The sequence below is a fragment of the Prionailurus bengalensis genome, chromosome D2, assembly GCF_016509475.1.
Source record: "Prionailurus bengalensis isolate Pbe53 chromosome D2, Fcat_Pben_1.1_paternal_pri, whole genome shotgun sequence".
Classification (NCBI taxonomy): Eukaryota; Metazoa; Chordata; class Mammalia; order Carnivora; family Felidae; genus Prionailurus; species Prionailurus bengalensis.
In genome coordinates this window covers 30,633,034-30,660,360 of record NC_057351.1, presented here as the reverse complement: position 1 = coordinate 30,660,360, position 27,327 = coordinate 30,633,034, and the positions used below count along the sequence as shown (strand labels likewise).

Genomic DNA, 27,327 nt, shown 5'->3' with positions numbered 1-27,327 from the left:
GGGCTCATGACCTGAGCCAAAACCAAGATGCTTCACTGACTGAGTCACCCAGGCGCCCCGGGGTTCTGTGCTTCTGATGGGACCGTGCGTTTGCGCTGTTGGAATTGCCCTGGACGGTCAGCACCAGCTGCAGACAGATGCGTTACAAGCCGATGTGACTTGCCCGTGCTCTGCCACCCCGTCACTCGGCCAGGCCACCTACTGACGATGGCTCCCAAAGGTACACGCCAGAATCACCCCGACAGCTGAGGAATGGCCTTCCCCAAACGTCCACGTCCTCGTCCCTGGACCCTGCGAGCGTGACCTTACGTGGCGGAAGGGACTCTGCAGGTGTGATTAAGTGAAGGATCGTGGGACGGGGAGGTTATCCTGGGTTAGCTGGGTGTGCCGTCAGTGGATCACCCGGGTCCTTCTAAGTGGGAGGCAGCAAGGTCAAAGGCAGGAGAAGGCAAAGTAAGGACGGAGCAGAGCTTGGGGCGATGTGTCCCGGAGCCCCGAACGGCCCAGCCCGGAAGCTGGGAGGGGCAAGGAGCGGCTTCCCCGCGAAGGAACCCGCTCTGCCAACAACCTCATCCTAGTTCTTTCACACTGACCGTGGACTTCTGACCTCTGACACTAATCGAGAGTGGGTCTGTGTTGTCTGAAGCCACTAAGGGGCGCCTGGGTGGCGCAGTCGGTTAAGCGTCCGACTTCAGCCAGGTCACGATCTCGCGGTCCGTGAGTTCGAGCCCCGCGTCGGGCTCTGGGCTGATGGCTCAGAGCCTGGAGCCTGTTTCCGATTCTGTGTCTCCCTCTCTCTCTGCCCCTCCCCCGTTCATGCTCTGTCTCTCTCTGTCCCAAAAATAAATAAAAACGTTGAAAAAAAAATTTGAAGCCACTAAGTTTGTGGTAACTGGTCACAAGCAGTGATAGGAAACGAATACAACAGCTTTTAATTAATAGATGCGTAGGCCCTGCCGCCCCCACCGGGCCCCCAGGATCCCGGCTCAGTAGCGCCGGTGCGGGACTTGCGCGTGTGTGCGTGCGTGCGTCTGTGGTCTAGGGCCCTCCGTAAATTGAGAACCGCCGCACCACTGCGTTGCACATGCCCCCGGGCAGGACTGTCTTTCGGTCACCGAGGATCCCGCACTGGGGGCAGGGGTTCAAAACGGGTTGTGAAGTCGACTTACACCAGCCTTGTCTCGTTGCTTCCGTTCGTGCTCCTTTTTACTCCCCCGATCCCATGCCGAGCAGTTGGGTCTGACCCACTGGCCATTCTCCGGCCACAGCCGCGCGCCACCTCCCCTAAGCCGCCCACCTTGCGGAGCTGGGGCTCCGTGCCCCTCAAGGAACCGGGTGTGCTTGTAACATAGACGGGTGCCTGCTGCGTTCTGGAGCGGTGTGTGTGTGTGTGGGGGGGTTGGTTAGAAAGATTTAGTTGAAATACACGATGCCCGCCTAGTTTTTGAGAAGTGTTTCCTAGCAACATCCACAGTGTTGGGGAACTGATGGCTGCACCCGCCGGGTTGGGCGGGTGGACACTCTTTGTGGCCCTTTGGGTCGGCCCGTTGCCTTCCCAGAGCCCCGCTGGGTGTGGGCCGCCTGACGGGTGAGTGAGTGAAGGAAATTTGCCAACATAAATACAGGAGGCAGGGGGGCGTGACCGGGTGGACTCTATGACCGTGTACATTTGCACGCCAGGAGCAGAATGTCCTCGGGCCCGGAGTCCGGGGCTGTTCTCCAGAGAACCGGGGACACTTGGCATTGGTCCCACTGCTGGGGGCAATTTCTCTGAGGCTCCTCTACTCTTGTCTGCTGCCTCTTCACATACTGGGTGGATTTATTTTACATAAATTTAAAATATAATCATGTTACCAGCTGAATGGTGTCTTTTTAATGTAAAGTCATTTACAGTATTTTTGTTAATGTTTATTTATTTTTGAGAGAGGGACAGAGTGGGAGTGGGAGGGGGCAGAGAGAGAGGAAGACACAGAGTCTGAAGCAGGCTCAGGCTCCAAGCTGTCAGCACAGAGCCCGACGTGGGGCTTGAACTCCCGAATGGCGAGATCATGACCTGGGCCGAAGTTGCTTAACTGTCAGTCAGATGCTTAACTGACTGAGCCACCCAGTTGCCCCTAATGTTTACTTATTTTTGAGAGAGAGAGAGAGAGAGACAGTGCACACACGAGCAGGAGGGGGGTGCAGAGAGGAAGGGAGAGAGAATCCCAAGAAGGCTCCATGCTGACTTGGGGCTCGATCCCATGACCCTGGGATCATGACCTGAGCTGATATCAAGAGTCAGATGCTTAACTGACTGAGCCACCCGGGAGCCCCTAATGTAAAGTCATTTAAATAACAGGAATATGCTCCTAGATGGCAGTATTACGTCAATCATTGAATCTATTAAAACAAACCCTTCTCTTCCCTTTTGAGGCCCTCGACTACACTAGATTTTGAAGGTATCCTAAGACAAGGTATTCCCGTGGCAACTGAAAACGGACAATACGGCTTGAAGCTGTAATGATATAGAATGTTCCCTTGATGTGCCCAGGACAAGGGTTAAGGTATCTTGGGGACTGGGATGCTGAGACTTGGTAGAGGCACCAAGGCACTGATGTGGTGTCACTTGGTGAGCCACCTTCACCGGTGAAGACCTGTGCTCTGAGGGCAGCAGTGTCACTGCGAGGAGCTTCCAGAACCTTCCCTCAGGCAAGCCATCACATTCTGGAAGGCCCTGCACCTTCTCAGAGTTACCGCAGCTGAAGGGGGCTCCGGGGTGGCCCCTTGTCCCGCTGGGAAGCTGCCAATCCTTGGTCTCCCTGACACCGTGATTTTCCTTCTGCCTCAGTTTCCTGCAACAGCCTCTCTTCTTCCTATCCGTCTGGGCCCGGGTCTCTTCTCGCTGCTGCAGGCGGCATTCAGGCAGCTCCTAGGCAACTACCTGCAAGCCATCTTCCTCCTCACCTTTTCCCAACCTCTCACCAAGGACGTGCACCTCAGCCAACTTTCCGGTGCCCCTGGTTCCGAAGCCCGATTCCCCCCTTCTCCATCTGTCACTGGAAACGTCAGCTGGTTTCCTCTGACTTGTCTCATTCAAAGACCCTCTGCTTCATCTCTCCCGCTTCCCGTTCAGCTTCCCAGCTGGAATCAGGATGCATCTTACGACGGCTGCCAGCCCGGACTGAGCGGAGTTATTCCAGACAGAAGTGGCATCTGCTTGTCACCTGGGGTCACTACCAAACTGGTCTCGTGTTCCACTAACCTCCCTGCCTGAGGTTTCTGGGCCGCACTGGATTCGGCAGCAAATCCATAGGAGTACCAGCTTATGGCTCAAATTCTCTAGTGGGGTTTTTTTTTCCCCCCCTCAGTCCACCCAAGGTCAAGGTCAAGATACATACTTGCTGCCCTTTTTGCGTGGTGGGTTCAAGTCTTGCTTGCTCTCGAATGGAACATTCCCAGCTTTATGTGGGCTCTCCTTTTAGATATCCCATCTTGGATGGTTATTCCTTTTTTTTTAAGGTTTATTTATTTTTAAAAAAAAATATTTTTTTCAACATTTATTTATTTTTTGGGACAGAGAGAGACAGAGCATGAACGGGGGAGGGGCAGAGAGAGAGGGAGACACAGAATCGGAAACAGGCTCCAGGCTCTGAGCCATCAGCCCAGAGCCTGACGCGGGGCTCGAACCCACGGACCACGAGATCGTGACCTGGCTGAAGTCGGACGCTTAACCGACTGCGCCACCCAGGCGCCCCAGAGGTTTATTTATTTTTGAGAGAGACAGAGCACGAGCAGGGGAGGGGCAGAGAGAGAAGGAGACACAGAATCCGAAGCAGGCTCCAGGCTCTGAGCTGTCAGCACAGAGCCCGATGGGGGGCTCGAACTCACAAGTCGTGAGATCACGACCTGAGCCGAAGGCGGAGGCTCAACCTACTGAGCCACCCAGGCGCCCCTTGGCTATTTATTCTTTCTTAATGATATATACAATTAGGGCATGTCTTATAAGGGATGGCATTTTTAAACTAAATGTCACACTGACGTTAAACCCTGATGAGCTGTCTCCCCTCTTCCAGATTCAACCTCACCAATCCCTTCTTCCAACAGAGCTACCACGGATGGGTCCCAGGCCACGGGTGCTTGGACCTAACATACCTGCCCCACTTTCTTAGCTCGTGATTATTCCTGAAGCCTTCCCCTTCCTTCTGGATTCATTTCTCTCCCGTGGGCCTTGCAGCAAAAGGGCCTGTGATTTCTGCCACCCAGCTTGTGTGTGTCCGAACACGGTGTCTTTCGCGCCACCTCCTGAATAGTAACAGAGTGGCGTGTGGAATTTGCGGTTGATGGTATTTCCCCTGGGGGCTTTGAGGCCATTTCTTTCCCACTTCCAAGAATCCTTGGTTGATGAGAAGTCTGTGGTCAGAATTGTCTTTACGTGGTCTGCCTTTCCCCTCAGCTTGCTTTGCAGGTTTCTCTTGATTTTTGAACTTCTTTATTATTATTATTTTAATTTATTTTGAGAAAGAGAGAGAGAGAGCACATGCACATACAAGCGAGGGAGGGGCAGAGAGAGAGAGAGGGAAAGAGAGAGAATCTCAAGCAGGCTCTGCACTCAGCCCGGAGCCCGACGTGGGGCTCCGTCTCAGGACCCTGCAATCCTGACCTGAGCCAAAATTGAGAGTTGGATGCTCAATTGACTGAGCCACCCGGGTGTCCCTTAGCCATGTTGTTTTAAAATGTGTTTTTACTTAATGTTTTTTATTTATTTTTGAGAGAGCGCGCGCATGAGCAGTGGGGGCAGAGAGAGAGGGGGACAGAGGATCCAAAGCAGGCTCCGTCCTGACGGCAGCCGGCCCGACACGGGGCTCGAACTCGCGGACTATGAGATCATGACTTGAGCCGAAGTCGGACACTCGACCGACTGAGCCACCCAGGCGCCCCCAGCCATGATTTTTTAAAGACTGCTTCTCTAGCTTCTATTTCTGCCTCTGGAACTCTTCTAAGTGCATTGGAGCCTCCCACCCTGTGCGGAACAGCTAGTTTTCTCTCCTTCCCACCCTGGCAGCAGTTGGTTGGAGGCCTTCCCCCACTCGTGACTGGACCTGGGGCCCAGCGGCCTGCGGCCTCGACCTTCCCTGCTGCTGCCGCCTCCCGCCCTTCTGTCCCTGCCCGCCCAAATGGTGGTCTCACATCTCCACGCGGCTCTGTCTCACAATTTTAAGTGTGAAATTCTACCATTGCTCTATGTATGGGGAGTGGTAGGTGCAATTTGAAAGGGAGGACTCACGTTTTCTCTTGACTGGAAGCCCCTTTTCTTTTCTTTTCTTTTCCTTTCTCTTTTCAAAATTTTATTTGAATTCTGGCTAGTTAACATACAGTGCGATATCGGTTTCAGGAGTAGAATTCGGTAATTCATCAACTACATACAACACCCAGTGCTCATCCCAAAAAGTGCCCTCCTCGGGGCGCCTGGGTGGCGCAGTCGGTTAAGCGTCTGACTTCAGCCAGGTCACCATCTTGCGGTCCGTGAGTTTGAGCCCCGCGTCGGGCTCTGGGCTGATGGCTCAGAGCCTGGAGCCTATTTCCGATTCTGTGTCTCCCTCTCTCTCTGCCCCTCCCCCGTTCATGCTCTGTCTCTCTCTGTCCCAAAAATAAATAAAAAAATGTTGAAAAAAAAAAAAGTGCCCTCCTCCGTGCCCATCACCCGTTTAGCCCATCTCCGCCCCCCACTCCTCCATCAACCTTCAGTTTGTTCTCTATCATTAAGACTCTCTTCTGGTTTGCTTCCCTCTCTTTTTTCCCCCTCCCATGAGCTCATCTGTTTTGTTTCTTAAATCCCACATAGCCCCATTACTTTTCTGGCAACAGATCTGATCACGACAGGGCCCAGCTTAAACTCTCAAACGCTGGCTCAGGACCCGGGCCTTGTCACACACGATGCCCTTACCGCCCAGCGTCCCTGCCCCCAGGGGTTCTTACACCCTCGCTGGAGCCTCCCCAGCGCCAGAGGGCATGGCTCCCTCCCTGTGCCCCTCTTATGTTGTCTGTCTCTCCTCCTGGACCGTCCAGTGCTTGAGGGCAGGAGTGGGTTTCATTGCCTTCGGAGCCCTGGCATCGGGACAGCACTTGGCACTGAGTACGCGGTGCCCGGAGGTGATGTGTGTGTACATTGGGGGGACAAGGATCTGAAGTTGGAGCCACCTGTCAAAAAGTTACCCAATATCCCTGAAAAACTTGGGCAACAGTGTTCACGCACAGCAGCTCTCTTTGCAAGAGCCAAAGGTAGAAACAACCCACCTGATGAAATGGGTCCACATAATGGAATATTATTCAGCCCTAAAAAGGGAACAAAACACTGATGCATCCTACAACGTGGATGAACCTTGATAGGATTATATTAAGTCAGGGAGGCTAGATACCAAAGGTCACATGACCCGTGATTCTGTTCACGTGAAATGTCCAGAACAGGCAAATCCATGGAGGCAGAAGGCGGACTGGGGGTTGCCAGGGGCTGGCGGAGGGGGAAGAGAGTCACCACTGGGGGTGACAGAAGAATTGTGGGGTTGGACAGTGGTGATGGTAGGATAGCATGATGAGTGTAAGTTACCCGACAGCTTCATTCTGGGGTGATCTGATGCTAATTGCCTTGAACTCTCCAGACCCATTGTCGTCCCCAGAGTGCATGAAATGATGTACGCGGGCCTGCGCGAGTTGTCTGAGAGATGCCGACTCTCTGACTCGCTGAGGCCTATTTTGCTCGGCAAACTGATCATGCGCGAAGCATGTGGCGCTGGCGGGGAGGGTGGCGAGGCGGTGCCGGGAACACGGGCGCCACGCCGCGCTTACCTTCGGCGACTTCCAAAGGGCCTTGGGATTTGCGGAGCTCCTTTACCGTTTCCAAGAACTCTTTCCCGCCAGCCTTTTCCAAGGCCTTACCTGCGGAGAACAAGGGAAGCCATGGCTGTTGTCCTTTTCAAAGTCACCGGTCACACTGTTTCGCATAGTTTCAGTAGGCCAGAAAACAGATAACCAACCGCACTTGCAAAGCAGGAATCCCACTTTGCAGTCGGGTTGCCAGCGGTCCCTGCTGGCAGGGGTCTCTGGGCTTCTGTCCAGCAGGGCTTAGATTCTAGCAAACTCTTTCAAAGGGCCTTTTTAAGGGGTGATTTGGCCATAAGCAGTCTCACGACATGAATCCTGAAGGTGATTTTTAGAAATCGAAGTACAGTTGACACACGATGTTACGTGAGTTTCAGGCGTGCAACATAGTGACTGGACAACTCTACACATTGTGCTGTGCTCCCCACCAGGGTAGCCACCATCTGTCACCATACAGCACGGTCACAATACCATCGCCTATATACCCTATGCTGTACTAAGGGTGAATTTATCTATCTATCTATCTATCTATTTAGAGTGAGCAGGGGAGAGGCAGAGAAAGAGGGAGAGAGAGAGAATCCCAAGCAGGCCCCGAGCTGCCAGCATAGAGCCCCACGCGGGGCTCGAACTCAGGAACCGTGAGATCGTGACCTGAGCCAACACCCAGAGTGACACTTAACCGAGCCACGCAGGCGCCCCTAAAGGTGAACTTTAAAAAAAATAGCGGCTCCGGTGTTCTGATCTCTGGGTTCAGGACCGCACGCTGTGTTGGTTAAATTCAGTGCCTTGGTGATTCGAAGGCCCACACGGGGGCGCATCTCACAGACCATGCACCAGGTCCTAAGCCTGGTGCCGGGCCCGAGGTGACAGCAGGAACCTCTGGGTGCAGACTCCAGGGGTCCCAATCCCATTTCACCACCACCTGTGTGTAGTGAGTCTGGTGGGCAGAGGCCAGACAAGGTCAGGGCAGCCTGCGGTGGTGTTCCACCAACCTGGGCCTGGGTTTTCAATGGAAACACGCAACTCTGAGAGGCGCCCCTCTAAGGACCTTTCTGATGGGAGAGCCCTTGGGTCTCTGATGTTAGGACAATTCTCTACTCGGTATTTCAGGATTGTGCTTCCGCGGAGGCCAAGTGGACCCCCTCAACGGATGGCAGGACTCCACCTCTAGCCAGCAGGAACCCCGCGTCTGGGCGCTGGGGCTCCTCATGCCTCTGAGATGACGTAGGGCATCTTGTCCATGCTAGGTGGTTGCTGCCCTTGGTGGGGGATGAGGCCTCTCCCCCCACGTGTTTTCATCTTCTAATGAACTTGGTGATCGCGCTGTCTGGGGCAAGTCTCAGCTCTCTCTTCACGGTTATGATGGTGGGAGCTGGTGAGGGAGCTTCCTACTCCCCACCCGCACCCTCAGGCGTATTTGGAGAGCCGCAGGGCATTGTGCGGGTTATGGAGGAAAGGTGCCTGTTCCAGCAGTCAGTTTCCACTGGGGCTGGGAAGGGGCGGGGATTTCTTCACGAAGGTGCTTGGGTTTCAGCGATACAATTTGGAAATGGTAATCTTGGGCCTTCAGAGTCTCCTTCCTGGCCCTCAGACTCCCGGCCAGTGCTGATCTGCTGGGTCACAGAAGCCTGGAGAAGGCCAGGACCCGCAGCCAGCGGCCCCATACGTGCCGAGAAGCATCGGAAACAGGTGCATTCTGCACCTGCACTCTGCACTGGGGCCAAGGGCCAGATGGGAGCGTGTAAAAGGCAAGGCGAGCCCACCCTCTTCCCCAAAGACTCCCAAGCACAAAGCAACCTGAAATGTCGATGGGGGGACTTTCTCTCTATGGAAGCATTCCAGTGAAGAAAGGAAGGAATGCTAGAATTAAGATATGGCCCCACCCACACAACCCCTAAGGAACGGACAAACCTGGAGAAGGAGCATCAGTGGGAGTCACCCGCCTCCTGACGTAGAATATCCCATCACTGACCAAATAGTCTTACCCCCAATTTTTGAGCCTGAATCTCATTAGGACTCTAGATCCAACTACCAATTTATAAGAAGAACAGAGAAGAAACATGTTTCATGGCATCAGGAGCATGTAATCCATAAAATCCAGACTTGGGAAACCCTACAGGACAAATGGCCCAGCTTCTTCAAAAAATAAACTGGAAATAAAAAGAGAGAGAGAGAGAGAGAGAGAAAGAGGGAAAAGATATGAAAGGGGAACCGAGGAGCTATATAAGAGATTCATCAGCTAATTGTGATGCGTGGACTTACTTGGATCCTGAATCAAACACATTAAAAAAACAAACAAACTGGGGGCCGCTGGATGGCTCAATCGTTTAAGTGTCCAACTTCGGCTCAGGTCATGATCTCTCGGTCCGTGAGTTCGAGCCCCACGTCGGGCTCTGTGCTGACAGCTCAGAGCCTGGAGCCTGCTTCGGATTCTGTGTCTCCCTCTCTCCTTGCCCCCCGCCCCCCCGTCCCCACACTCTGTCTCTCTCAAAAATAAACATTAAAAAAATTAAAAACACAAACAAATTGGTGTTTGTGATACAACTGAAATGTGAACAGTGACCGGGATGCGACAACACTACTATTTCTAGCTGTGATGATGGTACCATGTCGAAAAGTTATGCTGTCGAAATGCTAGCCCCGATCATTCCGAAGAGCCCACAGACACGATGACGTCTGGAGGGTGGGGGCGGGGTAGCATGAGAGCAGGCTCGGGCAACTGGGTGTATGGGGTTTTCGTCATGCTCTTCCGTTATTTTTGTGTATGCTCGAATTTTTCTGGAACGACACACAGTGCTTTAAAACGACTAAATCGGGGTCTTATCTGCAGGGGGTGATTGGTTTGGGTGATGGTCGTGGAAAATGGAATCATGACAGGAGGGACTCCTTCTAAACAGTACAGCAACAATAAAAAAAAAAAAAAGACCATCATTTATCAAATGTTTATGAGCCCGGCACTGTGCTAGCCTCATCCGTGTGTTACCTTATTTAACCTTCACGCTGTCCCTATGACATGGGGGCTATGGTTATCCTCACTTATAGGGGGAGGCAAGTGAGGTTCAGAGAGCTTGAGGAATCTGCCTAAACTCACACAGCTCGGAGGTAATGGGTAAAATCTAGGACACAGACGCATCCGGACCCCAGAAGCCTTATTGCTGCGATCTGAGTTTTTGCCCCATTATCAGTGTTCTCTGTACCCTATTACCACCCTGCCACTTAAAAAAAGAAAACTATCGTGATTGCTTTCCTGATAGAGAAATGCAAACTCTAGAAATGATAGAATTGCACTTGAAGCAGATTAAGACTAAGGCTACTGGGGGGAGTCTTTGCATACAATGGGGGAGTTCAGGGCAGTTGACAAGGCCTGGGCTGGGTCTGAACAACGAAGAAGGAAGTTTTACAGTTTCTATATAGAAGAGAAGTCCTGTTTCTCTGCATTGTGGTTCACCCTGCCCCCAGCCCCGAGGCTGTCCTATCTCCTTCTCAGCAAAGCACGTGGCCTCTGATGCCCCTGGGGACACCTAAGTGAGCCCAGTGGCCTGGGCAACCCCCCCTCCCCCCGCCACCAGTCCTACCAACCCAAGGCTGAGACCCAAGCCCTGAATCCCAGGGACAAAGACCTTTCTTTGCTCACTTTCTTTACTTTTTTCAATGGAGGGTTTAAGGCACTTCTGTCTTGTAAAAGTGGATAAGGTGGTGACCATTTAGAATGCCATTACTTCTAGTGCCCTTGAGAGCTTAGCCCTCCCTGTTCCTCCAGCTCGCCCGGGGAACAGCTCCCTTCCACCACCCGCGGGACAGGCTGTGATCCACCGGTAAAGTAACTCAACACACAGCCTCACAGACAACTTTCTCCAGATGTCCATTTCCTTTTTACCGAAGGTGTTCTTAATTTTTAGGCTCAAAATAAATGTGGAGGTTTACCCCAAACACGTACGACAATGTTTACAGCACTACGCATCCTTGCCCAAAGTAGAAACTATGCAAACGCTGTCGATGGTGGAAGGTCACTACGTTCTGGTGTATTCCTACAGTGGAATACCGCACGGCAAAGAAAATGAACGAACTGCAACCACGCCCAACAATACGGGCGTGTTTCATAGATACAAAGTCGAGCAAAAGATACGAACAAAGACGCATCGCATGGTTTCATTTATATGAAGTCCAGAACAGACGGCAGCCGTCTGTGCTGGGAGGAGACAGGACAGCGGTTACCCGTGGAGGGAATGGTACGAGGGATGGGGAAGGGAGGGGATTCTGGGGCGCCGATAGGGTTCTGCTTCATGATCAAGGTGCCGGTTACACAGACACGTTCACTGGGAGGAAAATTTGTCAAGCTGTGCACTAACGATCTGTTTTTACATGATGCGTCCGCGAACACTTCAAAAATATACCCAGATTAAAGACAAAATTAGGGGGCGCCTGGGTGGCGCAGTCGGTTAGGCGTCCGACTTCAGCCAGGTCACGATCTCGCAGTCCGGGAGTTCGAGCCCCGCGTCGGGCTCTGGGCTGATGGCTCAGAGCCTGGAGCCTGTTTCCGATTCTGTGTCTCCCTCTCTCTCTGCCCCTCCCCCGTTCATGCTCTGTCTCTCTCTATCCCAAAAATAAATAAACGTTGAAAAAAAAAAAAAGACAAAATTAGTTACTTTCTGGTAGTGCCGTCTAATTACACCCCAAGGACGGAGTGTGATGTGGTCCCCCAAGTCGAGGAGATCTGGTCGACCACGGCCAACTTCACAAGAACTTGCCCGAACAGTGGGCTCGCCTTTGGAACCTCTACCGAATTCTCAGGACCTTACCTATGTCTTCCTTGAGGTCAATTTCGGCTGTGGTTGGGTGGACAATGCCCTCCACTCTCATGGAGCCAATATGGCTGATGTCACTCTGGGTCAGGGAGAGCTGCGTCAGGAAGGAAAGACGGAGAGTGTGGGAGAGATCAAGTCCTATTAAAAGTCTTCATATTTTACCTCCCATCTGTTAATTCTCTCAGTTATTTACACTGAATTGTCACCATAAAGGGCCGCGGTGGGAGCGACCGTCTCGGGGTGTTTGGTCTTCCGGAAGCTCTTCTGAGCCCAGTGGATTTGACTGTCACACTGAGCATCAAATCTGTCTCCTCTTCCGGGAGCAGGAATGGGCCCTCCCTGTTTCTTCCTTTCTCTCTAGCTTATGCCTCCGTTTCCCAGTCCAGATGGCCTTGGCGTCTGGTGGCATGTGGTCTGAGCAGTTCCCGCCAGGGAAGCCCGGGATGGCTCTCCCTGGCTCCCCTCAGGCCCCTGCATTCTTCCCAGAGCAGGGGACAGGAACGTGTGGCCGACGACCCTGATGTCCCCTCCGGGGACAGGGATGCGTGGCCGACGACCTGGCTCGAGAATAGTGGCGGGCTCTAGGATTCCAACCTGCCTATGTCTGGCCACCCTGCCTTTTGGGGACCACACTCTTAGGGCTACGCTTGTGACAGGCCGCCTTGCGCGCTCATAACTCAGTGGAATGCAGAACATTTTCCCTCGTCTCCCCGTGCGAGCGTGACAGTTCCGTTCCCCTGAGACAAGCCAGAGAAGGCCAGTTACCATGCGACCGCGGCCAGCCCCTGGAGGGGACTTCAGCTCCACACCTTTGCTTTCCTGCTTTCGCCAGTGAAGAATTAGGAACCCACCACATACACACTCTTTTGTAACACGCTCTTCCCAATGGCTTCTCTAGAAGTGCATCCTATTATCAGGCTGTGAACACTCAGCCACCAGAGGTATGATTAACTGACTGTTGCCTTGTGTATCTTATTTCAGCCCCATTTGACTTGGTAGATAAATTGTGTGCTCCGTAAACTGTATGCTAGTGGGAATGAATTATTTGCATGTCCGTCTGGGCTGCTGCTATGCTGCTGAAGGCTGTTCAGATGTATAGCCCGCTTGTCCTCTTTCTGCATTCCAGAAAGGCAAACAGACTGAATTATTGGCAAATGATTCATTTCTAACACCAGGGATATTCAGGAAACGTAGATCTCTATTCTCTTGCCCTGATACATTACATCGAAACACGCAAGGCTGGCCTCCCAGAGTCGTTTGAGAAGGTTAGCTAAGGATGTGTGGGGCAGGCGCAGAAATGAATGGGGCGCTGGGGAGTTCCCGGCCACGATGCCATTCTATGGCCTGACCGGGAAGATGGCCTATGCTTACCTTTGGCTGACCGGCGCCGGCATGAATAATTCTCGGCACTAAAGCGTTTGTTTACTCTCACAATGTAGACGCTGCCATAGCTCTTTAGTGTAAGCGTGAATAATTCAAGACCGGAGTGAAAGTCGTGTTAGGGGAACGAGGGATGAAGGAAACATCATTGCCTGCAAACGGTAGGTTATAAAAATGCAACAGTGTTTTACTGCAGCACATGACAATTCTCTTTATTACCTTCTGCCCTAGAACGAGGCTTTTAGATGACAGAATGGTGAATCCGTCCCCCGGCCCATCTTCGGAGGTGGAATTTGAAGTTCCTTCTTTATCGCTGTCCTTTGGTTTGGACTGTTGGTAGAAATCAGAAGGACAGGTGGGAGAGAATTCAGGAAAAGCCCAGAGTGGCTTTATCAAGCCCTCCCTATGGCTATCACCATCTTGGATATGAAAGGAGGTGGCGGGTGTTATGTTCCGCCGTCCTCGATGGAGGGACGCAAGGGAGCAATAGGAGGGAAAGAGAAGGGCGTAGCCCAAAGTAAATTGTGTTCAAGAGGTCCACAGGCATGTGTAGTCCTTCCTCCGACTGGACACAGGCACACTGTCGTTCTTTGCAACGCCTGCAGCTTAAGATGGCAAGCATCGGAACCAAGTGGGGTCATTCATAGCCCACTGTTCAACCTCCCTTCTCCCCAGGATTTCCTTGGGGCACAGAGGCAGTGGCGTGAACTCCTAGACATCTTTTGTGTTATCGCGGAGGTCTGCGGAATGGAAATTTGATGACCTTTGTGGCAGCGCTGTCTACTAGAACTTTCTGTGAGCATGGAAATGCCCTCTGCCTGCTGAGCACTTGAAATGTGGGTGGCGCAACCAAGGAACTGAATTTTGTTTTAAAATGTCCCCAAACGGGCTCTACACTGTTAGCGCAGAGTCCAATGCGGGGCTTGAACTCACAACCGGCAAGCTCATGACCTGAGCTGCTGCCTAACCGACTGAGCCACCCAGGCCCCCCCAAGGAACTGAATTTTTACTCTGATTTAGTTTTAATGAATTCAAATGCAAAGAGCCGCACGTGGCTAGTGGTTTATCGTGGTGGCCAGCTGATGAAAGCATCTCCGAGCTATAGCTACCTGGCACACGAGGCTGTCCTGAACGCCTGAAATCCCACTGGCTGAACCCAGCCGACCATCTGGGGGAGACAGACAGTCTGTGACAAACACAGACTGGAGCTCTGAAGAGAAATACAAAGCAGAGTTCCAGGCTATCATCTCTCCCTTACGATTTTGTCAGGGGCAGTGGAAGCATCTGGAAACATGAAGGCCACCCATGCTTTGGGTTTGGAAACCTCTAGTAGTCCCTGCTTGGTGATTTAAGCTCTAGTCTCAGAGGCCCTTTGCTATTTTCTCCCAGTGGGGGGAGCCCCCAACCCGTCAACAATGATGGGGACTCTGGATGCTTCAACTTTCTCCTGTTCTCTGAGCATCCCTGGCTCACACAGGCAACCCAGGCTCACCTTTTTGGACGTCCGTGGTTTGGCAGCCTTGGATTTCTTGCCTCCCTTCTTGCCTGACGCCGCCTTCCTTCCTCTTTTCTCTGGGGGAGGGGAGAGGATAGTTTCCGACTTGCCTTTGGTCCCTCGCTTTTTGGCCAGCAGTTCGGGATGAATTCTGGGTAGGACACCTCCACTGGCGATGGTCACTCCTTTTAGCAGCTGAAGAGAGAAACGCGTGAGCTCGGGCAGCCAAGAGCTTGCTGGTTCTGGATTTAATACAGTTCTAACGGATGGCAAAACAAGTGTTAAATCTGGTCTTTGCTTTCCCAAAGCATGATGGGTGGTTTAACTAGCTTTCCTGTTCCACTGGTAGAGCGAGTCTCTGTAGGTATCATGGCATCCTATGTCTCATACAGAAAGCAAAACCAACAAGGGAAGATGAAAGGGTAAGGAGGCTGAAACCAGGACTGTTGCTCAGGGAGGGAGCACGGCTTGACAAAACTGGGTTCAAAGGTCGATGTTAGGGCTAGACCCAGTTAACAACAGACCTCCACACTCCTGATCACGCATTCCATCAGTAAAATGTGTTTGACCATGCACCTCTCAATTAATACGTTTACTTTCTAAACAATTGACATGTACTACTGCATTAATATACTCTGCACATCCCCAAGTAGTGCCTGTCTACAAGGTCTACAACCAGGGCGGGTCCATGGACAGTTAAGAGTTACTGTCAGGGTCAAGAGAGATACAGGAATTGCAAGGAAGAGTCCAGAAACTTTTACAGCAACCTGACAGAGGTATCATAGATCTATTGCATCTAATACCAAAAGATTGTGGCTTGTGGTTGGTATGTTGTTTTTTAAAAACTTTTCTAGCGATTATTTTTTTATTGTATTTTTGGAAATTATCAGTCCACGATGGATTGGAGATAAGAACTGATTCTTCACATCACACACAATTTGAAAAGAACAAGATTAGAATACAAATTCTTGGACTATCTACGGACTGTCTAGCACTTCCTGGGAGAGGCATTCACGGCAACTTTGGAGTTAGTTCCGTAATATAGAGAAGATTCTCCTGCCCTCATCAGAATGAGTTGTCAACGATGTTTGCGCGAAGAAATCATGAACAACATATATGCACGGCACCTTCCCCAGCTACTCGGAGAGCTTGCTTTTAGAGAGGACAGGAAGGTCTGGAAAGACCCAAATATATAATGGGTCGTTTCCAGAGGCAATTTTATTTTCTATCTGAATGATATAGCTAGCGGGATTTCTTCATCTCTTACATGATCTGGAAAATTTGTTGTATTAATGTGATTGGGAACTGTAGCAGGAATGACTTATAACCAACGGGGTCCGCATGCAACAGGGTGTTTGGCATACCCATCCTGTGGCTTGTGTCCATGCTTCAGACAGACCTACCTGATTGAGTTCCTCATCGTTGGCAACCGCTAGCAGGATGTGTCTTGGGGCTATCCGGGCCTTCTTGTTGTCCCTTGCGGCATTCCCAGCCAACTCTAGAATTTCCGCTGAAATCACAAGAGGGAGTTAATAGGCAATCTACAGAATGGGGTCTGAGGTTTTTTGGAGCTTTTCTTTGGAAATGGTGTCTGAATTGGATCACATTTATTCGTTTGTCAGTCTCATGTCTGGGCCTGGAAAGAAATCCAGAATGCTGGAAAGAACTCAGGTTCCAGATGAGTAAGATATATTTTTTTAAAAAATTTTTTTTTCAACATTTATTTATTTTGGGGACAGAGAGAGACAGAGCATGAACGGGGGAGGGGCAGAGAGAGAGGGAGACACAGAATCGGAAACAGGCTCCAGGCTCCGAGCCATCTGCCCAGAGCCCGACGCGGGGCTCGAACTCACGGACCGCGAGATCGTGACCTGGCTGAAGTCGGACGCTTAACCGACTGCGCCACCCAGGCGCCCCAGATGAGTAAGATATTTAAGCAAGACCTGATAGATGATCCTGTGGCAGTCTTCGAGTTGCCCTCGACATTAATTCTGCGCCATCTTCCTTAATATTTGGACCTCTGATTTTTTTTGTTGAGCCCATAAACACAGGAAGGAAGACAGGATTTCCCAACCTCCCTTGTTGAGAACTGTGGTCATGTGACTACATTCTGGCCAATGAAAGACAAGTAATTATACTGTATGGTGCTTCCAAAAGTGCCCATCAATGAAGGGAATGTACCTTCTTCCCTTTCTGCTGGCCGACTGGGGACGTGATGGCTGGATTTGGCCAAGAGGAAGAGCAAGATAGAAGGAACTGGAGTTTCTTATGATGGTGGTGACTCCTGACTAGACTGTCCTTATTCCCGGACGGTCTTCTATAGACTTATTTTGTATATGAGGACAGAGATAAACTCTCTTGTTTAAGCCACAGGGGTTAATTCTTGTTAAGCAGGAGTTAATTCCGACCAATACAGAGCCCTAACATAGGACCTGAGTTTCTTTTAGCCTAAGGAGAGAGGGCCATAGTGAGGTAGGTTAAAGTCTGTCTTTGGTACCCATTGGGACCCTTTTTAGAATCTCCCTTTCTTCCTTGCTTGGTGCCCTAGGTCCCTCCTGTCCTAAAGGAAAGGGATGGGAAAAACTAACTTGTACCGTGGGGTGAGGATATGCTTAGCCCAGAAAGTGAATTCTGAACAGGGATACCTACGAAGCCTGGAACGGAAGGTATTTGGGGCTTGGGGGGTTTCCACATATCCCTTAGGATCTAAGCATGACTAAGCACGTTTAAGAAACATGTCATCTGATAAATGTAAAAGAGTTGAGGGGCGCCTGGGTGGCTCAGTCGGTTCAGCGTCCGACTTCAGCTCAGGTCATGATCTGGTCGTTCATGAGTTTGAGCCCCGTGTCTGGCTCTACGTTGACAGCTCAGAGCCTGGAGCCTGCTTCGGATTCTGTGTCTCCCTCTCTCTCTGCCCCTCCTCTGTGTCTCCCTCCCTCAAAGGTAAAATAAAAGATGAAAATAAAATTAAATTAAAAAAATAAAAGAGTTGATAAAGAAGAATTTTCCTGAAACTATTTTACATGTCATCAAAATTTGTATTTATTTATTTATTTATTTATTTAAATTTTTAAAGTAGTGTTTATTTATTTTTGAGAGAGTGCAAGCAGGGAAGGGGGAGAGAGGGGGGCAGAGGATCTGAAGCAGGCTCCAGGCTCTGAGCCGACAACGGAAAGCCTGCTGTAGGGCTCGAACTCGTGAACCACAAGATCATGACCTGAGCCGAAGTCGGACGCTCAACCGACTGAGTCTCCCAGGTGCCCCTGTTATCACAATTTTTAGTCAAAATTAAAAAAAAAAAAAATCTGTAGACTTGGTTCCGTACCGTCTGTTTGTTTTCCCCTTCCTCCTCTGTCTCCTATTTCTTTCCTCCTCAATTTCAGAGGGATGTTCTGCTAATCAAATGTGTCTGCCTTCAAAAGTATTAGTGAGCCCTCAAAGAAAAATTCTTTCCCTTAGAAAACTAGAGGCAATGTGCCAATGTGTTGTCTCACTGATAATGTGGCGGCAAAGTGTGTGTGTGCGTGCGTGTGTGTTGGGAGAATTTGCTGGTACAATGGCATAAGCGCTAAGCCCTAAAATTAACAGGCGATTCTGTGTGAATCTTCACAATCAACCTAATTTCAAATAAATAGCGCATAAAATTGCCATCACTCATAAAAATCTACGGCAATAAAAAACTGCCTAAGTGTGCCGTATTAACTAAGCAAATGTGATTAACAAAAAATTAGAATAAAGTAAGCATTAGAGTTAAATATTTATATGGAATTTCCATAATGGAAGGCGCTAAATCACTGCGAATTCACTCTCACAACATCTTTTCCAGATTATTAAGCAATGCATATTGTGTTTACCGACAATCCATTTATACGGTGACGGTGACATTTTCTGAATCAGAGCCTGGGGGGCCGTGGTTTGAGAAGTGTGGGCATACTTGTTGGGACAATGGGATAGAGTATTTGAAATTCATGCCCTACTAGATCATCTGGTTGGCTGCATTCAAGCTGCTGCCCAGCCCTTTCCTTCCCTCAAAAGAAGGGTACGCATCATGGAGAACTGTGGCTACAAAGCTTTCACAAATGGGCTTCCTTTTCTGACTCTAGGGTGAATGTGCAGCTCCCCGTTGTTGCCCAATAAAAAGGAGTTATCTGCACCTGCCCAGCTTGGGGGTCCCACACCCGGGAGGAAGGAGCACTCACCACACCCGGGAGGAAGGAGCACTCACCACACCTGGGAGGAAGGAGCACTCACCACACCCGGGAGGAAGGAGCACTCACCACACCAGGGAGTAAGGAGCACTCACCACACCCGGGAGGAAGGAGCACTCACCACACCCGGGAGGAAGGAGCACTCACCACACCCGGGAGGAAGGAGCACTCACTCTTTTCTATTCTAGATTGGATGGGGTCAAGGAGCCTCCCAATTTTAAGCTTCTGAGCGACTGAATTTAATTTAGCATCTTGGACTATCACTTTCCGGCCTGTGTCACCTGCCCTGAGAGGAAGACGTTAAGCATCCTGCTGAGTTCCTCAAATTAGCTGTCAGCATGAGAGGCAGCGCTAAATGGGAAGCCTTACAGATCTGGAGCCTTCGGGAAGCCCCCGGGGTCAGGTTATTTTCAGCCTGACAGACGGAGGCACGGACACTGGATTCACAGATGGACAGTCTGCCGGAATCAAAGGCAGCTCGGCCAGAGACGAAGGGCGGTGATTCAGCAGGCAGACCCACGCGGGGCACACAGGCAAGGCTCGGCGGGAGGCCACTGGGCTTCTGGACCTGCCCTTCCGAAATCAGTTATAAGAGAGAAAACCTGGATTCTGTGCTCTAGTGTAAAAGCAGAGGTAGAGGTTTTTTTCTAGGAAAACTTAAAAAAAAAAGTTTTTATTTATATATTTAGAGGGTGGAGGGAAGGGGCAGAGACAGACAGAATCGCACAGAGCCTGAGGCGGGGCTCGATCTCATGAACCGTGAGATCATGACCTGAGCCGAAATCAAGACTTAACCGACTGAGCCACCCAGGTGCCCCAAAGAGAAAAACTTTTTAATAATACACAGCTGAAAATCTAGATCTGGGAGTTCTCTTCTCTGCAGGATGTTTAGTCTGGACACGCCTTGGGACAAGGACTTCACGGTTTAAATGTCTGAAATAACAATCACTATTAATATTTTTCCAATGTCATTACGACAAATATAGTCACAGGAACTGTTTACAGTAGTTACCTTCTCGAGTGATTTTACTGGTCTTGAGAGCACAAGCACCCTTCTGCTGGCAGTCAGTAAGAAAAACGGATTTATAGAGCCCAAAGGTGTTTTGCTGAAAATTCTGTGAGAAGATTATTATTCTGTTAACTGGTGGAGATTTCCACGGAAGTCTATATTCTCGGAAGTCACACCTCCAGCTATAGGAAGCATCTGGAATACAGCTTGGAATTTGGTAGTAAAAAAAAAAAAAAAAAAAGATTTCTCTAGCCAAAAGGGATGTTGGAAAGCTCATCACGCACATAATTTTGGAAGAGCCGTGTCCTCTCATTTCGTCCAGGATCTAAAGCAACGTTAGACATCCCGGCCCACAGGACATGGGAGACAGCACAGCAAATGTAGGGCTGGGACAGGGGGCATGGAGTGGCTGCTCCTTCAAGGCTGTCTCCTTCCTTAGCCCCTTCTTTCTTGCCCATTTGCCCATGAGGTGACGGTGACCCCGAGGACCATCTGGGCCCTCTGGTCTGCTCAGGCCATGCAGTCTTCTGGGAAAACCCATCCATTCATGGCTCGAGCCACCCTTGCCCATGTTATCAGATCTGTACCTCCTGCCGTGATGTCACCTGGACAGCCTCACCTGGTGTTCCACAGGTCAATCAAACTCACCGCATCCCCAAATCCAAATCATCCCCCTTGGGGTCGGCACACCATCCGCACACAGCTCCTACCGGAGACCTGAGAATCAATCACACACCTTTGGCCAACTTCTCCGCGCCTATTGCCATTACTTGAGTTAAGGCTCTCTTCTCTTTGAGCCCAGATAATTGTAATGGCTGTCCAAGTGGTTTCCCCGCCCCCATTTTTGTCCTCCTCCAGATCCATGGCAGAGAGGCCACTGCTGGCCCATAGGTGCCTTTGTACAAATTAGAAAAAGACATTCCTCCTGCCAGATGCTTTACTTCTCTAGAACAATACCCTTTACTGCCATCTGCCGGGAATGCTCGTAATACACATACAAATCTTTGAGATCCGTGATGCGAACGATACTCCCTTCGACGCGTGCCCTTGCACAGTGTACAACCTGCACAACCGTACGTGTGGCCCTGGCTGCCAAAGGGATCTTTTCAAAACATAAATATTATAAATGAAAATCATTAGATAAAAAAGTGTTTGTGTTAACTGGGTAGTCCCAATTGTCTGAAATGATGTCAGCGAAGGTCTTCTATGTGGCACAATGACTGAAGTCACCCTGAGATTCAAGCTTTTTAAAAAACCCATTTATCCTTTCAATTAAAAAATGTTACAGAACATGTTCTCACCATAAAAACGATTTCAATTCTTCATTTTCAACATCTTACATTTACATTGTATCTATTGGTGGTAAAAACAAAATTATTTCCCAGAATTTCGGGCTTGCTTTTTTAGTCCATTTTCCCTCGCTAACATTGGAGACGTGCACTGGATCAACGTTTTACAGATCGACAAAGTAAAGTATGAATGTGCTGTCCGTTCTGGGAGGCTTGGGACGTCTCAGGTGGAAAGGATGTTCTAGATGAACGGTCCAGCACGTGCCAGATTGTGTCACCTCCTTTTTTGGGGACTAGACACACCTCATGGCTCTAACATCGGGGTGATGTGTGAACCCAGGCCCAGCCAGGAGGCCAGTCTGGAGAAATCAGGCAGGCAGACTGCCCTCTCTCACCCAGGGTAGCTGGAAATTTGTGCAACTTTCTTTTTCGGCTAAGTAAGCCCCCCACCCCCAAGCCTTCTCTTACCGGCCGTTCATGTGGCCCTAGGTTCCCTTTCTGAGGCACTGAGGGGGAGAGAGGATCTTCAGAGACCCCAGTCATGAATCTGAAGGGAGTGGTAAGCTGGCCACGGGAAATCGCCGACCCAGGCCTGGTCGACCCTGTCCTGGCCCGCTGCCAGGACATCAGCGGGCAAATTCCAGGTCGCTGCTATTGACATCAGGGCAGGAGGTAAGAACGGAACAGTGCAACTTAAAAGCTGCCTTAGGAGGTTCAGCTTGGAGAGTCGGCGAAGGTGATGCTCTACGTGGAGGAAGAGGGTGTCTGCCAGAGGCCGATGGGACGCGGTGGTGTGCTCATCTGTCCCCGGCAGCCCCTCTCCTTCTGGGAGCCTGGGGAGGGCCCTTTCCCCCTGACCAGAGCCTCCAGCCAGCTCTGGGGTCCCCGGGGACCCCATCTCCCCAATGAGCTCCTTGTCTCGGGCCTCTCCCCCTCTGCCAGGGGAATCCCTCTGGTAGGCCGGTGAGGCCTGTGGGCTCCTTCTCAGAATAATGGCGGCTCTTCCTTTCATTGTGGTAAAACAGGCGTGGCATGAAATTGACCATTCTGACCATTTCCAGGCGAGTAACTCAGTGGCATTCAGTAATTCACAATATTGGGCCACCATCACCGCCATCCACCTCCTGCCCTTCATCTTCCTTAAACAGGGAGCTCCATGCCCATCAGACTCTAAGGCCCATCCCACCCAGCCCCCCTCGGCCCCTACAGCTGCCGCTCTCCCCTCTGTCTCTTTGCACTTGACTACTCTGCTGGCTTATTTCCATCTCCTTTTGCACAAAGTCTTCGAGCCTCATCCATGCTGTAGCATGCGTCAGAATTTCATTCCTTTAAAAAAAATTCTTTTCAAGGTTTATTTAGTTTTTGAGAGAGAGAGAGAGAGAGAGAGAGAGAGAGAGACAGTGGGGGAGGTGCCGAGAGAGAGAGAGGGAGACACAGAATCGGAAGCAGGCTGCGCGCTGCCGGCCCAGAGCTTGACGCGGGGCTCAAACCCACGAACCGCGAGATCGTGCCCTGAGCCGAAGCTGGACGCTTAACCGACGGAGCCGCCCGGGTGCCTCAGACTTTCATTCCTTTTCATGGCTGAATGATATTCCACTGCGTGGACCCACGTCTTGTTTATCCACGCGTCTGGTGACACTCGAGTTGTTTCCGTTTTTTGGCTATTGTGGTAATGCCGCCTGAATGTTTGTGTATAAATATGTGTTTAAGTCTCTAACTTCAATTCTTTTGGGCATATACCTAGAAGTGGAATTGCTGGGTCATAAGATAATTCCATGGCAACCATCAGTATGTTCTCTATAATTAAGAGTCTTTCTTGGCTCGTCTCTCTCTTTTTGCTCATTTGTCTTGTTTCTTAAATTCCACACATGAGTGAAAGAATATTGTATTTGTCTTTCTCTGGACGACTTATTTCACTTAGCATAATACTCTCTTGATCCATCCATGTGGTTACACACGGCAAGATGTCATTCTTTTTTATGGCTGAGTAATATTCCACTCTGCGTGTGCGTGTGTGTGTGTATCTCACCTCTTCTTTATCCGTTCATCTATGGATGGACACTTGGGCTGTTTCCATACATTGGCTATTGTAAATCATGCTGCAGTAAACATAGGGGTGCATGCGTCCCTTTTAATTAGCGATTTTATACTTTTTAGATGGTAGAGTCATTCTATTTTTAACTTTTTGACGAATCTCCATACTGTCTTCCACAGTGGCCGCACCAGTTTGACTCCCGCCAATAGGGCATGAGGGCGTGTGCGTGGTGTAAGAAAGTGGTCCAGCTCATTCTTTTGCGTTCTTCTTCTCTCCTTCTTTCTACCGAAAGCTGTCCAGTTTTCCCAACACCATTTGTTGAAGGGACTGTGTTTTTCGCATTGGATCGTTTCCTGCTTTGTCAAAAATTAATCGACCATATCATTGTGGGTTCGTTTCTGGGGTTTTCCATTCTGTTCTCTTGGTCTATGTGTCTGTGTTTGTGCCGGTACCATACTGTCTTGATGATTACAGCTTTGCAATACAGCTTGAAGTCCGGGATTGTGCTGCCTCCAGTTTTGTTCTTCTTTTTCAGGATTGCTTTGGCTATTCGGGGTCTTTTGGGGTTCCATGCAAATTTTAGGATTGTTTGTTCCGGTTCTGTGAAAAATGCTGTCGGTGTTTTGATGAGGATTACATTACGTGTGCAGACTGCTTTGGGTAGTATAGACATTTTAACAATGTTTGTTCTTCAGATCCATGAGCCCGGGCTATCTTTCCATTTCTTTGTGTCTTCCTCAATTTCTTTCATCAATGTTTTAGTTTTCAGAGTACAGGACTTAACCTCTTTGGTTAAGTTTATTCCTAGGTATCTGGTTCTCCTTGGTGCAAGTATAAATGGGATTGTTTCTCAATTTCTCTTTCTGCTGCTTCATTTTTGGTGTAAAGAAATTCAACAGATTTCTGTACGTTGATTTTGTATCCTGTGACTTTGCTGAACTCAATGTTATCAGTTTCAATACTTTTTTGGTGGAGTCTTTTAAGGTTTTCTATATAGAGTGTCATGTTCTCTGCCAAGAGTGAAAGTTTTACTTCTTCCTTTCCAATCTGAATGCCTTTTATTTCTTTTTTGTTGTCAGATTGCTAGGGCTGGGACTGCTAGTACTGTGTTCAAGGAAAGTGGTGAGAGTGGACGTCCTTGTCCTGTTCCTGGCCTTAGGGCAAAAGCTTTCAGTTTTTTCCCTTTGAGGATGATGATGGTTGTGGGCTATTCATACAAGGCTTTTATCATGTTGAGGTATGTTCCCCCTAAGCCCTCTTCTTTTGTGGTTTTCCTCATGAGTGCATGTTGTGCTTTGTCAAATGCTTTTTGTGCATCTATGGAAATGACCATACGGTTTTTATCCTTTCTCTCATTGATGAGATGTATCACATACATTGGTTTGCAAATATTGAACCACCCTTGCATCCTGGAGATAAATCCCACTTGACCGTGGTCTATGATTTTTTTTTTAATGTATTGTTGGATTTGGTATTTTGAGGAGGATTTTTGCATCCATGTTCACCAGGGATATTGGCCTGTAGTTCTCTCTCTCTGGCTCTCTCTCTTTTGTGGTGTCTTTATCTGGTTTTGGTGTCAGGGTAATGCTGGCTTCATAGAAGGAATTTGGAAGTTTTCCTCCCTCTTATATTTTCTGGAATAGTGTGAAAAGAATAGGCATTAACTCTTCCTTAAATGTTTGATAGAATTCGCTCGTGAAGCTGTCTGGTCCTGAACTTTTGTTTGTTGGGAGGTTTGTTTTGTTTTGTTTTGTTTTGTTAACTGATTCAATTGCATTGCTGGTTATCTGTCTGTTCAAATTTTCTATTTCTTCCTGCTTTGGTTGTGGTAGTTTATAGGTTTCTAGGAATTTATCCATTTCTTGCAGGTTGTCCAATTCATTGGCATATAGCTTTTCATAGTATTCTCTTACAATTGTTTATATTTCTGTCGTGTTGGTTGCTAGTTTTCCTCTCACGGGTGATTTTGTTTGAGTCTTTTCTCTTTCTTTTCTGGGAAATCTGACTCCCTAGTTTATTAATGCTATTGATCTTTTCATTTTTTTTTTTTTAAATTTTTTTTTTCAACGTTTATTTATTTTGGGGACAGAGAGAGACAGAGCATGAACGGGGGAGGGGCAGAGAGAGAGGGAGACACAGAATCGGAAACAGGCTCCAGGCTCTGAGCCATCCGCCCAGAGCCCGACGCGGGGCTCGAACTCACGGACCGCGAGATCGTGACCTGAGCTGAAGTCGGACGCTTAACCGACGGCGCCACCCAGGCGCCCCAATGCTATTGATCTTTTCAAAGAACCAGTTCCTTATTTCATGGATCTGTTTTACTATGTTTGTTTGTTTGGTTTTTGTTCTTGTTTTTGTTTTGTTTTGTTTCTCTATCATTCGCTTCTGCTCTAATCTTTATTATTTCCTTCCTTCTGCTGGTTTGTTTGTTCTTTTTCTAGTTCCTTTAGGTGTAAGGTTAAGTTGTTTATTTCAGATTTTTCTTGCTTATTAAGGTTAGGCCTGTGCTGCTATAAACTCTCCTCTTAGAATTTCTTATGCTGCATCCCAAAGATTTTGGACCACTGTGTTCTCATGTACTTTGAAAAAATTTCTTCTTTGATTTCTTGGTTGATGTCCTTGTTTAACTTTTTGAGGAATCCCAAACCGTGTTCCACAACAACTACACCAATTCATATTCCTACCAGCAATGCACGAGGGTTCCAATTCTTTACATCCTCATCAATAATTGTAATTTTTTTTTTTTTACTAGCCACTCTAATGAGTGTCAGGATAAAGTTTTAAATGCCTAAAATACAATACAAAGGATGACGGAGAAAACCAATTACACTGAAATGTAATTTTCCAAGTATTAAAAAATCTGGGGGGGGCGCCTGGGTGGCTCAGTCCGTTAAGCCTCTGACTTCGGCTCAGGTCATGATCTCGCGGTCTGTGAGTTCGAGCTCTGCATCGGGCTCTGTGCTGACAGCTCAGAGCCTGGAGCCTGCTTCGGATTCTGTGTCTCCCTCTCTCTCTGCCCCTCTGCCTCTCATTCTCTCTCTCTCTCTCTCTCAAAAATAAATAAATATTACAAAAATTTTTTTAAATAAAAAAAAATCTGGGATATAATAGTCTGTGTGCTTGTTTTAAAAATATATATAATTTATTGTCAAATTAGCGTGTACATTGTGCTCTTGGTCTTGGGGGTGGAGTCCCGTGATTCATTGCTTCCATACAACACCCAGTGCTCATCCCAACAAGTGCCCTCCTCAATACCCACGTGGGCTTCTTTATTAACACGTTAAATAACAAGATCTAGTCTATTAACTACTGTGATTCTGAAGTAATGATAAGTATAAACGATATTTCTATACATCTGTAACAAGGGGAAGCTAATAAGAAGTGACTTCAGTTGGTCAAAAAGTCCCAGGTGCCACTGACACGCTACTGTGGTTTCTTGCCCACGACAAATAGAGGAAGGAAATGCTGAGGTTCAGGTATGGCTTGGGAAGTTGAAGACAGAATCTGAGGACCCCAGGCTCAAGCTTGTTCCGTGTCGCACCCCCTCCCACCTGCCGCACCACCAGCTATCGACTTCTCTCTTCCCTTCTCCTGAGCCAAACTCCCTAAAATAGTCCCCACCCCCTTGGTCTCCTGGCCACAGCTCCAACTCCCCAGCCCACTGCAGTTTGGCTTTGACCACCCAGCCCGTTCTCACCGGGGTCACCATGACCTTGAGATGGCTAGATCTGTTGCCCCCGTCTGGTTTTATTGGCGTCACCTTTGAGGGTTAGTTACTCTCCCTTGGTTTCCCCGGCACCGACTCTCCCGTGAGCCTTTCCTCCCTCCTCTCTGCTGTCCTCCTCGGTCTCCCTCGCCATGCCTTCCCCCTGCTTGGCTCAGAAACCCGCACGTGCACATGCTGCCAGGGCCGGTCCTGGGCTCCCCAGTCTTGTCGTCGTCACACTCTTCTCTGGGTGACCTCACTCACTCTCCTGGCCTTTACTGCAGTCTCCCCACAGTGCCCGTGTCTGCACCTCCAGCTTCCAGCTCCCTGGTGGCTCTAGACATGTCTATAGGGCTTCACTCAATAACAACAATAGCCGTATGGGCGGGTTGCTACCATGGGTCCCAAGCGGTGCTAAGTGCCTTTCATGCGTTATCTTATGTCATTCTCACCATGACACTATGAGGGTAAAGCGACACACTCACAGTCCTTAGCTGATAGGTGGCAGAGCCAGAATCTGTCCTCCAGGACACCTTGCAGAGACC

The 27,327-nt window shown here is 49.4% G+C and overlaps 1 protein-coding gene across 1 annotated transcript in view; it reads right to left on the bottom strand.

The window, feature by feature from the left end:
• Positions 1 to 27,327, bottom strand: part of LOC122492842 (core histone macro-H2A.2) — a 59,596-nt gene that overhangs the window by 2,984 nt on the left and 29,285 nt on the right. The window contains exons 3-7 of the mRNA XM_043596533.1: positions 15,939 to 16,045; positions 14,533 to 14,730; positions 13,260 to 13,370; positions 11,655 to 11,754; positions 6,823 to 6,912 (exon numbers count right to left, since the gene is read on the bottom strand). Coding sequence (XP_043452468.1) covers positions 6,823 to 6,912; positions 11,655 to 11,754; positions 13,260 to 13,370; positions 14,533 to 14,730; positions 15,939 to 16,045 — 606 coding nt within the window. The remainder of the gene's footprint in view (positions 1 to 6,822; positions 6,913 to 11,654; positions 11,755 to 13,259; positions 13,371 to 14,532; positions 14,731 to 15,938; positions 16,046 to 27,327) is intronic.